General features: G+C 35.6%; 2 protein-coding genes across 2 annotated transcripts; one reads left to right on the top strand and one right to left on the bottom strand.

Moving 5' to 3' along the window:
* The first annotated feature begins 410 nt into the window (after positions 1-410).
* LOC146164503 (cytochrome P450 2D20-like) lies at positions 411-6,165 on the top strand. The gene is made up of 7 exons (XM_083380737.1): positions 411-701; positions 1,253-1,398; positions 3,341-3,462; positions 3,700-3,824; positions 5,104-5,248; positions 5,388-5,551; positions 5,851-6,165. The coding sequence occupies exons 1-7, from the start codon at positions 411-413 to the stop codon at positions 6,163-6,165; spliced, it is 1,308 nt and encodes a 435-aa protein (XP_083236863.1).
* A 2,167-nt stretch (positions 6,166-8,332) lies between these two features.
* Positions 8,333-12,968, bottom strand: LOC146164502 (protein unc-93 homolog A-like). Its single transcript, XM_083380736.1, has 6 exons — positions 12,845-12,968; positions 12,594-12,743; positions 11,146-11,327; positions 9,455-9,670; positions 8,993-9,075; positions 8,333-8,501 (listed from the first exon to the last, which is right to left on the bottom strand). Exons 1-6 carry the CDS (start codon positions 12,966-12,968, stop codon positions 8,333-8,335), a joined length of 924 nt encoding a protein of 307 aa, XP_083236862.1.
* Positions 12,969-13,443: the final 475 nt, after the last annotated feature.

The following is a 13,443-nucleotide window of genomic DNA, read 5'->3' as shown; positions in this document are numbered from 1 at the left end:
GATTCCAGATTAAAATACAATTTTCAGTCATGATTTGGGATCAAACGTATAGCTACTTCCACTTTGACCAATGAACTTACCAAAAACCAGTAGCCTATAAGTTTACAACGAGGTAACTAAACTTCTTCTTTTAAAGTTTATTTAGGTAGATAATGACGTCATTTGGTATCCGATCGATTCGCGAAATATAATGTAAATTATTGGAAAAAGTCAAGGGTTATGACACATGACATTCCAAAAGTGCAAGCTAGACGAAAACGATCATCTCTGTTTGCGCTTACATTGAGTTGGTCACAAAGTAAACTGAATCGAAACTATTGACAGTCAATCATTAGCCACAGAGCTTGCTGCAACCAACCACCCGTTTGGTTCACATGTGAAATTTTACCATTGACCTGTTGGTAGCAAGCATGGAGTTGTCACCAATAATCGAAAATGCATTCAATTTGTTGTGCACAATAAGCTTTTGGAATATATTAATTATTTGTGCAGCTCTGCTCTACATAAATTGGCGAAGGACTCCACATCCAAAATTTCCTCCCGGGCCTAAAGGAATTCCTTTACTGGGAGTTGTTCCTTTTTTATCTGATCAACCTGGAAGGAATTTTAAGGAATGGAGTCTTAAATACGGTCCGATAATGTCGGTTCGCATTGGAACAGAAAACGTTGTTATTCTCAATGATTTCAACTCGTTGAATCAGGTGAGCTGACATGAAATCCATAGTTCATGATTTAAAAGATTAATGTAATTTACTATTTTACGTTGTGATTTATAGTGTTACAAAACAAAATCGCATTAGGCTCATATTTTGATATTGAAACAGTCTATACATTTGTTTATTATTTCAAAATTCTTTTGTTTAATAATAATAAAGAGTGTGGCTTGGTAATAAATTGCTAAGTCAAAAAGGTCAAGTAGATCATCATCTTAATTAATAAGACGTTGCGATACGAGCTTGTATCATCTTCAGTTAATGTGACTGAGAAGCAATTCTACATTACAGATCCGTGCATAGTGTACCCAAGTATAAAGAGTGTTAATATCGGTAAATAAACTTGTACTTATATGACAGACAAAAAATAATTAATTTAAACAACGTTAATATTGATTTATTATGCCGATGTGTTGACTTTAACATGTGATTTTTCACCCACCGCTATAATTAACAAGTGTGTGACAAGCTGATTTCAATTGTCGCTTAAAAAACTTTTCTTATATTCGGTGTTTGGGTAATAAATTTATTCACTGCAGGCACTCGTCAAGCAAGGAAACACATTCTCAGATCGTCCCTGGGTCGAACTGTTTTGTAGCCTGACGAAACAGGACGGAATCGTTTTCAAGAAATACGGAGAAGGGTTTAAGGCGCAAAAGCATTTTGCTCTAAAATATCTACGAGAGTAGGTCCACAGCAATTGTTCTTAACCAGGGGTGGGCGCGTCCCCCTTGGAAATCGCCAAGCAAAATCCTATAATATTCAAAATTTTGCATATATTTTAATGGCACCATGTTAAGTGTTAATTCTGCTTTAATCTATATCCTCTACGCCAGGGCTACTCAACTATTTTTAGCAAATGTCGAATTACAAAAGTTTAAAATTTGCGTAGGTCCGTTATAACTCTCATAAAATAATTTACAGTCATACAAAATGTAATACGGTATAATTTACATATGTTATTTGCGACAACTGAGAAACCTGTAATGTCCGTTACTAAGGTTTTCAATGAACAGCAGCAATTGTTTGCCAAGAAAAAACTCATCAAATCGCATTGCTAAGTAAATACTGAGACATCAGATGAGGTTCGGATCCAACAATGAAAAGGTCCTCATTTATACCCCGGTCCGCCAGTTGAGTAGCCCTGCTCTGTGTTCTACATCAAAATTTCGTGTTTTGATGCGATTTTCCAGCTTGCTGTTAAAAATTTTAAGTTTATACCGTATGCCAGCGAATCAGAGATACCTTCCCTTTTTGGGCCGTTTTTTTGTTGAAAAAATTTATTTTCAGGCAAGGTCTTGCAAAAAATAGAATGGAAACTCTAATAAACGATGAATGCGACTCATTTGTAAGGTATTTAAGGGACCTACAAAATTTAAACAACCAAGTTAATCTAAAGGTTTGTACGGAGTATGGTTTAAACTTACTTTTATTTCAAATTTACTTCGCTTTGTAGGCTAATTTTAAATTCCGCTGTTGTTTACAGTGAAGTAAAGCGAACGGTTAAAATTACAAATTATATATATAATAAATATTTACCAATCGTATTTGAAAATATGCTTTGTATTAAAGCACACATTTTTCCAAGCCACATCAAACGTCATTTCGCGAGTTGTATTTGGATCACGTTCAGACTACGAGGATCCATCGTACAAGAAATTGTTGCATAGCATGAGTATGCTGTAAGTAAATATACTGTATGTTTGTTGGAATCGGCTGAATTACTTTTCTTCAACAAACGATGCGCCAGATATTTTAAAACTTTTGTCAAGAGAGTACCCTTTCAAATCAATTGAAGTTGTGACGTACGCCGTAAAACAAGGGTTCTTAAAATGGGGTCGGTGGACCCCTTGGGGGAACGTGGGTCCATGAAGGCCCAAAATAAATGTTGCATAGTTGGTTTTTGAAAAATAAAATACATTTTTAAAAGAAATGATTTTAACTAAAATAACGATTTTGCTCCTTCTTGAATATAATCAGTATCCATTTCAATTTCACATTTTTTTGACCGCAAACAGCATATTTCTTTAGTTTGCTTGTTTTATGACGTCAATTTATGACGTCAACTCTAAAACATCCATGTTGACCATGGTCCACGCGAAACAAAAAATAATTTTAGGCGGTCCGCGTGAAGATAAATTCAAGAACCCCTATACCCTAAAAATGTTTATCTATATCTGCGATAACATAATGAACTTTAACCTAAACAAACTAAATCCTTGGCGGATATGCGCCAAATTTTCATAAATAACCCTGGCCTACACCATCAGTACGGCAGTATAGATAAACTGAAATTTACTGCAGTCAACGTAGGCTATACGTCTGGCGAGTAACGTTCCAACGCATTTTAAAAGCTCATTTATTACAAAACAGAAAATAATGTCTGTCTAGGGCGAGATATTAATGTAAAATAAAACGTTAGCAACGATTTTTTCAATATCTTTTGCCCAAATCATAGTAGTCTCAGTAACATAAACATGTTTGCGTATCCTTTAATTTCTCTCGCGTACCCTGGTTTCATAACCCCTGCCATACGCCAGAATTTTTGTATACCAAATAACGGAGGTTATATATCTGAAAGTTTGTAAATAATTAAATGGAAATAAAATACAGCAATATTGAAATAGGTTTTCTGACCCTCAACATGCTGCAAGGCAAAGTCTAATTTTTATTTGGAATTCTTTGGCGAAACTTCCCTACTTTAAAGCATCGATGCAAGCATTCGAAGGGAATATGACACATATAATAAGTATGAAATAGTTTCTTCATTTTCAGCAGGTTTACATCGCTTGGGTCACTCTAAACATCTTGTTCATTTTATTGGAAATTGTGTACTGTAATGCATGCAAATTCCGTAACATATTTTTTTTATATGACATATTTTAGGAGAAACAAAAGTTAATCAAAACAATTATTTCAAAATAAGTTGATTTCGTTTCGAACTATTCAAACTGCTAATGATGGAATCTGATTTTGTATTTTTTAGATAAAATGCAGGAGAAAATAGATGAGCACAAAACTACATATGACCGCGAAAATATTCAAGACTTCATCGATGCTTTTTTGTTTGAGCAAAAATGTGGAAGCCACCCTGACGAAAAAGAATTCCGAGTGAGGAAATGTATATCATAAAACACGCTCCATTAAATGTAAAATTATTTTAAACGTTGGTCAAAAAGCAGCTTCAGACCGGCGAGATTACAGTTGTTGAACACATATATGTATGACTGTGATCCCATGTATCGGCTGTATCTCGTGTCGCTCCTGTGTTGCTCAGTCAGTAGAGCAACCGTCCCGGTATGGCTGGATGTCGTGAGTTCGAACCTCACTGCAAGTTAGTTATTTTTCTCGCCTGCTTTGCTTGTATAATTGATCGTCAGACTCGGTGAGTCTGCGATGGCTTTCGGTGTACTAATGATAAACGGTAATCGTTTGTCTAAAAGCAGATTCAGAATGGCAACCTTACAGTTGTTGAACACATAGCCTATATGTTTGTGTATCCTTAATTGTAAGATATGACCAGTTCTGAACGTCTTCTTGTAGATTTTTTTGGCCATCGAACATATTTTCATAGGAAAAGAATAAGGTTTTTACTTTGTCATCATTAAAGTTACTTTTTCAGAAGCTTAGCATAAATTAATTCGTATTGTTAATTTTGGGAAACCTAAAAAAACAAATTGCAAAACCTATTAAAGAAATCGACGATTGCTACATTACTCAACTTATTGTTTCACACATTTGTTTCTCAAAAGAAAAATTAAAATTTAATAAAGGTAACCTCGAGGGGGTGGGCGCGTATAAAGAGAGGGGGGAAATAGATTTGCACGGCTATTCAAATAATAAAAAAAAAAACGACAAAAAACAACTAAATTATAAGCCAAAAACGTACACGCATCAACAACGCGCGAAACATTAAAAATGAAAAAGTTAAATAAATTTTAATAGTGTTGTGGGAGTTTACTCAGTGACTGCGATTCTTTAAATGTTTATTACTTAATCAAACTTAGTAAGCTTTTGTTAAGTTATACACTTACACTAAATTAAACATTTTCTATCGTTGATGAGCTATAAGATGTTTGCCTTCCTTTCAGAGCCATTAAATCAGACCTCAACCAGACTTACAAATTGTCATGTTGGTCGAAACCGAAACTTAAAATTGTCCAAACCGTTTAAATGTTTTTGCAATTCCTTCTACATTTTAAATTTTACAAAACGTGTATGGTAAACTCCATTTTGTATTTTTGTAATACACATTTTTGTTCTATTCGTATTTGGGATCATGTGTTATTGTGTGTTTATAGGCCATAATGGTCACCATTCGCGATTTATTGGTACTTCTTGGAATGCTTTAAGTGTAATGTAAACGTAAGCATGGGTTATTATCAAACAGGACAGCCAACTGTTAGCAGTTTGCCGTGACTTCTTCATGGCTGGTACCGAAACATCAAGCACAACACTTTCATGGCTTTTCGTTCTTTATTTAAACTTTCCGGAACATCAAAAGAGAATTGATAAAGAAATCGACGACGTGTTGGGTAAGAGATCACCTGTCAAACCATAAATTTACTGCAAGGGAAATAATCTGTGAAAACAACAAATTATAAAATCATAATGTATATGGTAGAAAATCAAAGAACTTTCTTAAAACGACTGCCGGATTTTTATTTGCGTTAGGTTCATCAGGGACCCCTTTAATGTCAAACCGGACGAAAATGCCATTTACATGTGCCTTCATACAAGAGACTATGAGATATCGAGTAATTGCTCACTTGGCTGCTCAACATGTCACCATCGCAGAAGTTAAACTGCAGGGTTTTGTTATTCCGAAGGGTACAACCGTAAGTAAATTTAATTGAAAATGAATAATTTGTATGCGAGCAGACCTACAGTTCTACAAGTATAAACATCTCTAGAACTTGTTTTGGCCTACTTTTGGCCTGTGAATCTTACAACTGATGCAAAGTGCAAACCCAGTTAACATTGCTTCGATAAATGTGCACCGACACAAATCCTATCTCTCAAATAATGGTCGAGTAACGTTTTAACAAATTCGAAAAGATCACACACCAATAAAAGTTCGAAAGTCCCGGTCTACCACTGTAATAATATCAAAGGACGTTTATGTACATTTGCGCAGGTTATACCAAATCTGCAAGGTGCTCTTTCGGATCCAAAGGATTGGCCAAATCCTGAAAAGTTCGATCCTTATCGGCACATCGACGACAACGGTCAATTCGTGAACTCAAGCAAGATGATTCCTTTTGGAATCGGTTCACGATTTTGTCTCGGCGAGAGTTTGGCACGTGTTGAAATTTTTATGTTTTTCGTGAAAATTCTACAAAAATTTCATGTGAGAAGCGCCCGTGATTACCCGCCTCCGCTTGACAAGGAAATAGTATCTGCAGTTGTCTGCCCGCGAGAATGTGTGGTTACCTTGACTGAGCGCAACTAGTCTTATCTTAAACTCGTTGTGGTAGAGTCAATTGACTTTTGGAAATATTATTTGATTTTTCCTATTAGACTCTAATTTGTACTTGTACAACAAATCGGTAGACTAAAATAATTGTTTGTTTGTTATAATAAAATAAAACCATTTCAAGGTGTTTTATTCATTTGAGCTATATCAACACAACTAACTGGATACCACACTCGTTGGCGTGGTTTTCGATAAACCCTTACACGAGCTAAGCTAACTTTGCAATAACTAAGGAAGTGTTTTTTAAGCCATATAACATTTACTAAATATATAGCAGCTATTTTGCCCAAAAAACTTGTCTTTTTCTTGCTTTTGATTGAACTTTCTTGTGCAAGACCTGACGTCTTGTTTTGTTGCAAACTAACCTGGTTACCACACCGCATTGCTTTCACAATTTTGTAGATATAAAGCACAAAACAAAAATTAAATGTAAATCATATACTGGTAAATTTTTTAATAAAATTTCAATTTTAAGCGTCTTGTAATTTTCGCCCACCTCAGATACTACACAAGCCCTAAGATATTACAATTTTTTAACGTCACAAATCTACGTCACAACCTGGCGTCATAAAACAAGGAGTTATAAATAACTTGCTGTTCAGAACTGGTGTTCGAATATAACTCAAGGTTAATCTGTTCACGAAAACTGCGCAAAAATGCGTTTTATTTGGTTAAGATTTGCCAAAAGTTTTACTTTTCAAAGATTCATTCCACTGTATACCGGTACCAAAATGTAAGAGGTACAAAAACATATAGAACCAGGCAAAAAGTACGCGCGAAACACAATAAGTATACATTGTTTAAAATGTTATACTCACAATACATTAGATATATGGAAAACATATTGTACATTTGCGCAAACGGCAAAAACATAATGAATTTCCCCAGTTCTTAACAACGCGGGATAATGCGAAAACACAAAGCGGGATAACTTTTATTCTTTACATAAATTGGCAAAATTATTTCTGGTATAGGATCTATAATTTCGATAGTATATCTTTAAAAGAAAAAAATGTGCTATGGTATGCACGGAGACCAATAGCTAATAGGATGTCACCAAGAAGAACTAAAACATGAATAGAATTGAACGATTCTCGCAAAGCGCGAAAAATTGTGCATTTGCATTGTTAAAATTTGCCGAAAATATAGCTTAGGGGGACATGTCAACATGGGGGTCTCCAACAAATATTGCTGATTGATCGGAAAAAACATTGGCTAAAACCCCAATAACAAACTGCATCGTCCACTCCAAGTGAGAACCTCTGTCTTAGTGGTGGATGCTAAACCTCCTTCCTCGTCTAACCATATCGGCAGAAGGAATTTCAGTGCCCACTTGCGATGTCGATAGTTCAGTGCGATGTCGACATTCAGCAACTCCTATAAAGAAGCAATACCACCAAAAGAGATTTAAACGGAAACAAAAACTATAAGGACCACAATACAGGAATGCCTTCTTTGCAATGACCAATTAAAAGCACCGGCATGACACAAGCGACAAACAATCTTTCCTAGTTTTCATCCTTCAAAGAAAATAATTAAGCACCGTCGCAAAATGGGATTTTTGAAAAACAATATTGAGACCATTTGCTTAAAAAATTAAAATATTCGTCACAAGATGTTGTTTTCAAGACAGTACAACAAAGTGTAAGCATAATATACAGTTAAAATAAAGAAGAAAAAAATCACAATTAAAATTATTCCTTAGTTCTAAAAGCACGGTTAATCCTAATAGTTCAGATGATAAATCAACACGTTGAAGCCAAATGTTTTAAGTAATTTTAGGAATATTTTACATCGCTCTCATTTCGCAGGATTTTGATGATAAAATATGATCGTTAAGTTTAATAAACCGGTTCCTACATTTTCTTTATTTACTGCATTTCCGTATTAAATTGTCTTCCTACCGTAGGTAGCGGCACTCAGGACCATCAGGGCAATTTGTCCAGCGACCTTGTATGACATACACAGCTGTGAGCTCCAGGAAAAATTTATAAACATACCCAAACTGTTCAGCACTGTGCAACTCATGTAAGCAAGCTTAGCGGACTTCGGAAACAGTATCGCCACAATTACTGCAACGAAAAGCGAAAAATGTCCCCGACATTGGTAGTATTGCAAACAAGCAGTCATCATCATTTTATCGTCACAAGTAAGTACCTCCATTTGCGGTCTGAAATATGCCGTTGACTATCCCGAATCCAGAAAGAGCCGCATAAATGACCCAGGGGCTAGAAGTATGTACCGGAGCCCAAACAATGCAAAAAATATACAAACCGAGGTTTAAGGCAAAAGAAGCAGCCATGATGTAGGCCCTGTTAATAGAACAAGCAAATACAAATTTGTCAACAAAAAGTTATAAAAAAGTAAAGTATAAGTAAGTCGACACTGAAACTATACGCGTTTCAGCAACTTGTTGTGCTGTTGTACATTTTGATTCCACGTTATTATTCCTTACCAGATAATAAAATATAGCAGAAGATATTCAACAAGAATTAGGCACAATTTTGTTAAAAAGGCGGTTCGGCGAGATACTCAAATTTAAAATTTTATTCTTTTGGCAATAATATTACACTTTGAAATACATTGGACTTTACAAGTATAGCGTTTAGAGTGTGTTGCTATGGATAAGTAGGCGCGGGCTGTTAAGGCGAGGGCCGACGGCTGCCTACAGCTGAGACATTCAGTTGATATTGCTCGTTAAGTATATTAATCGTATTTTTAGCTCTTATAACCCATATTGTGCGCGACAGAATTTCCTCAGTTTAGATTATATAGTTTTAGACCAATAAAACTAATACTTTACCTGTCGTAACTGCCGAGTAACTTTCCGCTTCCAAACGATGCCACCAAAGCAGAGAGTCCGTAAATTGACATTGCTATGCCGATCTGCAACAGAACACACGTAAGCTTGTTTCGAGCAATACAAGTTTTTAAATACACCATGTTATATAAACAAAAGTGTTGTAATCAGGGCTGCGGAGCCGGTTACCACAATATACGGTTCCAAAATATTACACCATTGGATATTCCACTTTTACAATTTACAGTTTGCTGCCTAATGAGTTTCGAAATTTGGAAATGCACATACACACGCCAGACTCGGAACTTGGGACTCGGGACTCTGGTAGTTTTACGTAGTCTTACTCGAGTTCCGAGTCCCGTGTCCAACTCTGACTTTGCAACCCTGGTTGAAATAAAATATGTTTTAGGTTTAAGCAGAGAGTACAACTACAATCAATCCTATATTTGCATTTTGTGCTCGTACCTGCCCTATCCCGAAAACGCAGGCAACGTAGGCTCTTGTCAATTCACTGTAGACAAAGCCGATTTGAAGACCAAAGAAAACCTGTTGGCTGGTGATGAGCAGTTGGTTGATATTGCCATACCACAACCAGGAGGTTTTAAGCTCTTGCAAAATAATAAGCAACTGGGTGGATTTTGCGCTGTTTGCCTCGGATTCAACAACAGTGCTTTTAGATACCTAGGAAATTAATCGTGCATGGTTATAATGAAATGAAAACGAAAACAACATATATGCAAAACATTTTGTTACTTCTTTTATGGCAAAGGTTAAACGTTGAAGTTTCAACATTGACATTAAACTTTTGTTATATCAGCAACATGTTACGACTTGTTACGTGTTAACTTTGTTCAATTATAGTACAGTTTCAAAAACAATCCATTTTCACTTTGTTTACATTATTTAAAATATTTTTTATTTTTTTTAGCCCATTACAGTTATGACGTTTGGCATGTTTCGATTCCACTCAACTCCACCGCCATCATTAGTATTAAACGCAGGGTTCGTAAATGATGCCTGAGGTTTCTTTTCAGACTTCTTCGCCTCTACTAAAGAAAAATTTGTTTTAGACAACTGGTTTACAACAGATATCGTCGTACTTGCTAAACCTATTTTACTTAACCTGTTTTTACAGAATGCTTAGGCCGTGTTCATCAGCGCCCTACAAATGTCACAGACATAAATGCATTTTATGAATACGTGTTGCGTGAAAATATTCGCGCACATTTCCGATTGGGCACGGACGGTTTGTTTGAATTTTGGATACAAGTTTTATTAATAAACATTTCGCTGCCATTACGACTCGTAAGGCTGTGAATTATTGATAAAAAGGTTATAGTATACAAGAAACTAGTTTTTAAACGTTGTAGACTCTCTAAGTAAAACTGCTGCGGTGGATTAATCCAACGGCCTACATAGCAATAAGACTTTATTTGTGATTCCAACTTTATCGTACATTAATATTCAAAACTAAGCTTTGTAAACATAAACGAAGCAGTGTCTCCTCGTTCAACAATCTATACTCACCGTTAACACATTTGTTTAATCTGATTTTAGCCTATAAAAGATTATTTCTAACCTTACCCTCTGTTATGCGGGGAATAGCAAGAAAGTGTAGAACAGTTCCGGTCAAAACCATGGCAATAAATACCCCGATAAGGTAATAAATCGACGATTTGTTTGTTATCTGATATTCGGAAGGGAGTTCATCCACGGCAAAGCTTTCCTTGCACTCGTTTATTCCACATGACAACTTTAGCGGCCTGCATAGACAAGAGTCATGTTCGCTATTACTACAACATCCTTTATTATAGTAAAAAAATTTTCTCTTCCTACTGGTTTGTAGCACTGGGATTCGTGTAAGTCCCGATGGTGGTCGCCCCATATTGAGTCGCGTTTCCTTCGTTCGACATACCATTTAAAGCAACGAACGAAATAAGGTTTCCGAGTAACTTTATAAGAAAAAGTGTTTCGTTTGGTAAGGTTAAAGCGAAATAGGAATGTATCTTTCAACTCGCACAACAGCTTTGTGCGTTGGTAGCATGCAAAATGAATTCTATATAGAAATTGTTTACGTTAATGAAACTCACACTGTAAAACACATTCTTGCCTTTCAGGATTTCATTATGGAAACAACAAACAGTAAACCGACCGACCTGAGTCGACATTAAAGCGGCATAAAACAATCCAGTAACGTTGCCCAGGTAAAACTCCTTGCCCTTTTTTCCATATGAGTGAAACAAGTTGGTAAAATGCACATTGAGCACGCCGATGGTGATGAAAAAGAAACTTCTGCCCACTGCTGCAGCGATACTAGCAGTCAGCAGAGTTCCCTTAACTAAATACAGTTATAACATTAATCCAGGACACACGTTTGAAGTCATTGTTACTGCTGCTCAACATTCATCGTTTGAGGCACAGTTTACTGGTGCTGCCTTAAAACTAGAAATCTAGCTGTTAACCGTTCAACCGGTTACGGGATGGGACAAAAGCATCGCGATTTGCGCAATGCTACTAACAGTTTTTCAGGAATACGCGGATCCAGATTTTTCGCAAAAAGTGCGCAAAAATGTGCACTCATTTAAAGATATAGGTAAGTTTTTAAATTGGGGTTTTCTTTAAACATCGATCTGGCATAATAAGTTAACTTTTTTATAACTATAGGAAAAGAATGATCGCTTAAAGTTCTTATTTGAATTTTAAATGTAATTCATATTACAATCACTATAAAATGCACGCATATATAAAAAAGCACATTTTGAATTATGCACATCTGTGAAAAAGTTCGCAAATTGTAGAAACCACAACGACATTTATTGCCTGAAGGTGTGCTGGCAAATCATGTCCAGTTACCGACACAAGAGATTAAACCTATTTTACCCTGCAACGCATTTTATGAATATAAAAACACAACCTATCAGTTGTTCAAGTTTATTGTTTAAATTACATATTCAAAGAAGTTTACAGATTTCTTACTCATTAATTTTAAATGATGCAAATTCGCGGAAAAGTAAAATTTACTGACTGAATGACAACAATTCTAAATCTTTATGATTGTAAATAAATCTAACTTAAAAACGTAACCTATACTGCTCAGTGGTAACCTTGAGTTGAACAATTGATTCTGAGTTGGAGGGTTATGCAATTTTACTTATAGGCAGGCTTATCAATCCGTGCTTATTTTTTTATATTTGTAGTGATAACCATTTGGAAAACAATAATGTAGTTTTCAAGAGTAGCGTGCTTTTTTTTAAGTTGTGTAATTATGAGTTTATCTTGTTTGATTACTTAAAATATTTTTATCAATTCGGGCTCTTTTATTATAAGAAGTGAAAACGCAGTACGTTGTAGTCTACATGCTGGGACTTGTGCTTTACCCTTAAACAAATGTCTGTCACAATAAGACAGTGTGTTAAGTTCGTACAAAAACATAGATTCTGTAGCAAGAAAAAACAAACCTAGGAATCTTGTTGGCAGGCCGCACAGACCGTCAGTTGATTTTTTTTTCAATCAATACACTTATACATGTGAATGTGGTCTATTACAACAAATCCCTGCATAATTCTTTCTAGTATATGTTTAACAATATTATCAAGAAATTTACCTGCATAAAGATTCGCCAGTGAGTAACTAAAAACAGTGAAATCAGAAAACATAATCGCGAATTTCACGTTGACGAATTTTAGTGCAATCGGAGAAAGAAAGAGGCCGCTTAATATGCATCCACCGGTGACTATTGCAAGCGACAGTGTCCCTGCAAAAACCAAGTTGTTTCTATGTTGCGTATAGATAAAAAAAAAACATTCCACAGTTTTGCGGTATAGGCAATAAAAACCGTTATGAGTAGGATCTTACCAAGGCCATCTTCAATATTCAAAGTCGACTGAAGGTTTACCAAAGAAGCCCACGCTGAAAACACAATGACGACACCAACAAGATAAAGAGCAAATTTCAGTTTTAGCTGGTTCAACTTGTTCATGATTGACTGACTTAATATTCTTCTTGTTTCTTATAGTTTTGACCACCGTCTACATATATTGCTTTGCCTCGGTTTTACTTAAATAATAAAAATCGCCAGAACCTTTAATAGAACACCGTTATGGAAGTCAGCATCGATGTATGTTAATATGAAACGATACGTCATGTGTCCTTCTAAATAAATACAATCAAGCTTTGCCAACATCTTCATGAACGTTTTTACACTCGCTTTTGGCATGCACATTAGCTTACATTTTTGGCTTTTAAAAGCTTTATTATTCTTTAATTAGTCGTGCACCTTTTCGTCCTAAATGTAGGCTCTAAGTTCAACAAAGCTATTTATCATTCCAAACGATATATTTATCCTTCGAAACATTTAGGCTACCCTACATCTAGGCTATACAACATTTTTTTGAAACAAAGTATTCACGCTGAGAAATGTTTAGGTGTTGGACCATTTTGCTCTTCGAGATTGC

Source organism: Ascidiella aspersa, chromosome 2, assembly GCF_963924565.1.
Source record: "Ascidiella aspersa chromosome 2, kaAscAspe10.2, whole genome shotgun sequence".
NCBI classification, from domain to species: Eukaryota; Metazoa; Chordata; class Ascidiacea; order Phlebobranchia; family Ascidiidae; genus Ascidiella; species Ascidiella aspersa.
This window is presented reverse-complemented; position numbering and strand designations above follow the sequence as displayed.

What these genes read in the sequence shown, in the direction of transcription:
- LOC146164502 (XM_083380736.1), bottom strand. Translation starts at nt 12,968, where the DNA reads ATGAACAAGTTGAACCAGCTAAAACTGAAATTTGCTCTTTATCTTGTT. An exon ending in ACTGGCGAATCTTTATGCAG is followed by an intron (nt 11,328 to 12,593) that starts GTAAATTTCTTG and finishes AACTGTATTTAG; the next exon opens with TTAAGGGAACTCTGCTGACT. An exon ending in CCGCTTTAATGTCGACTCAG is followed by an intron (nt 9,671 to 11,145) that starts GTCGGTCGGTTT and finishes TTAATTTCCTAG; the next exon opens with GTATCTAAAAGCACTGTTGT.
- LOC146164503 (XM_083380737.1), top strand. Translation starts at nt 411, where the DNA reads ATGGAGTTGTCACCAATAATCGAAAATGCATTCAATTTGTTGTGCACA. An exon ending in GCTCTAAAATATCTACGAGA is followed by an intron (nt 1,399 to 3,340) that starts GTAGGTCCACAG and finishes ATATTGAAATAG; the next exon opens with GTTTTCTGACCCTCAACATG. An exon ending in TTATTCCGAAGGGTACAACC is followed by an intron (nt 5,552 to 5,850) that starts GTAAGTAAATTT and finishes ACATTTGCGCAG; the next exon opens with GTTATACCAAATCTGCAAGG.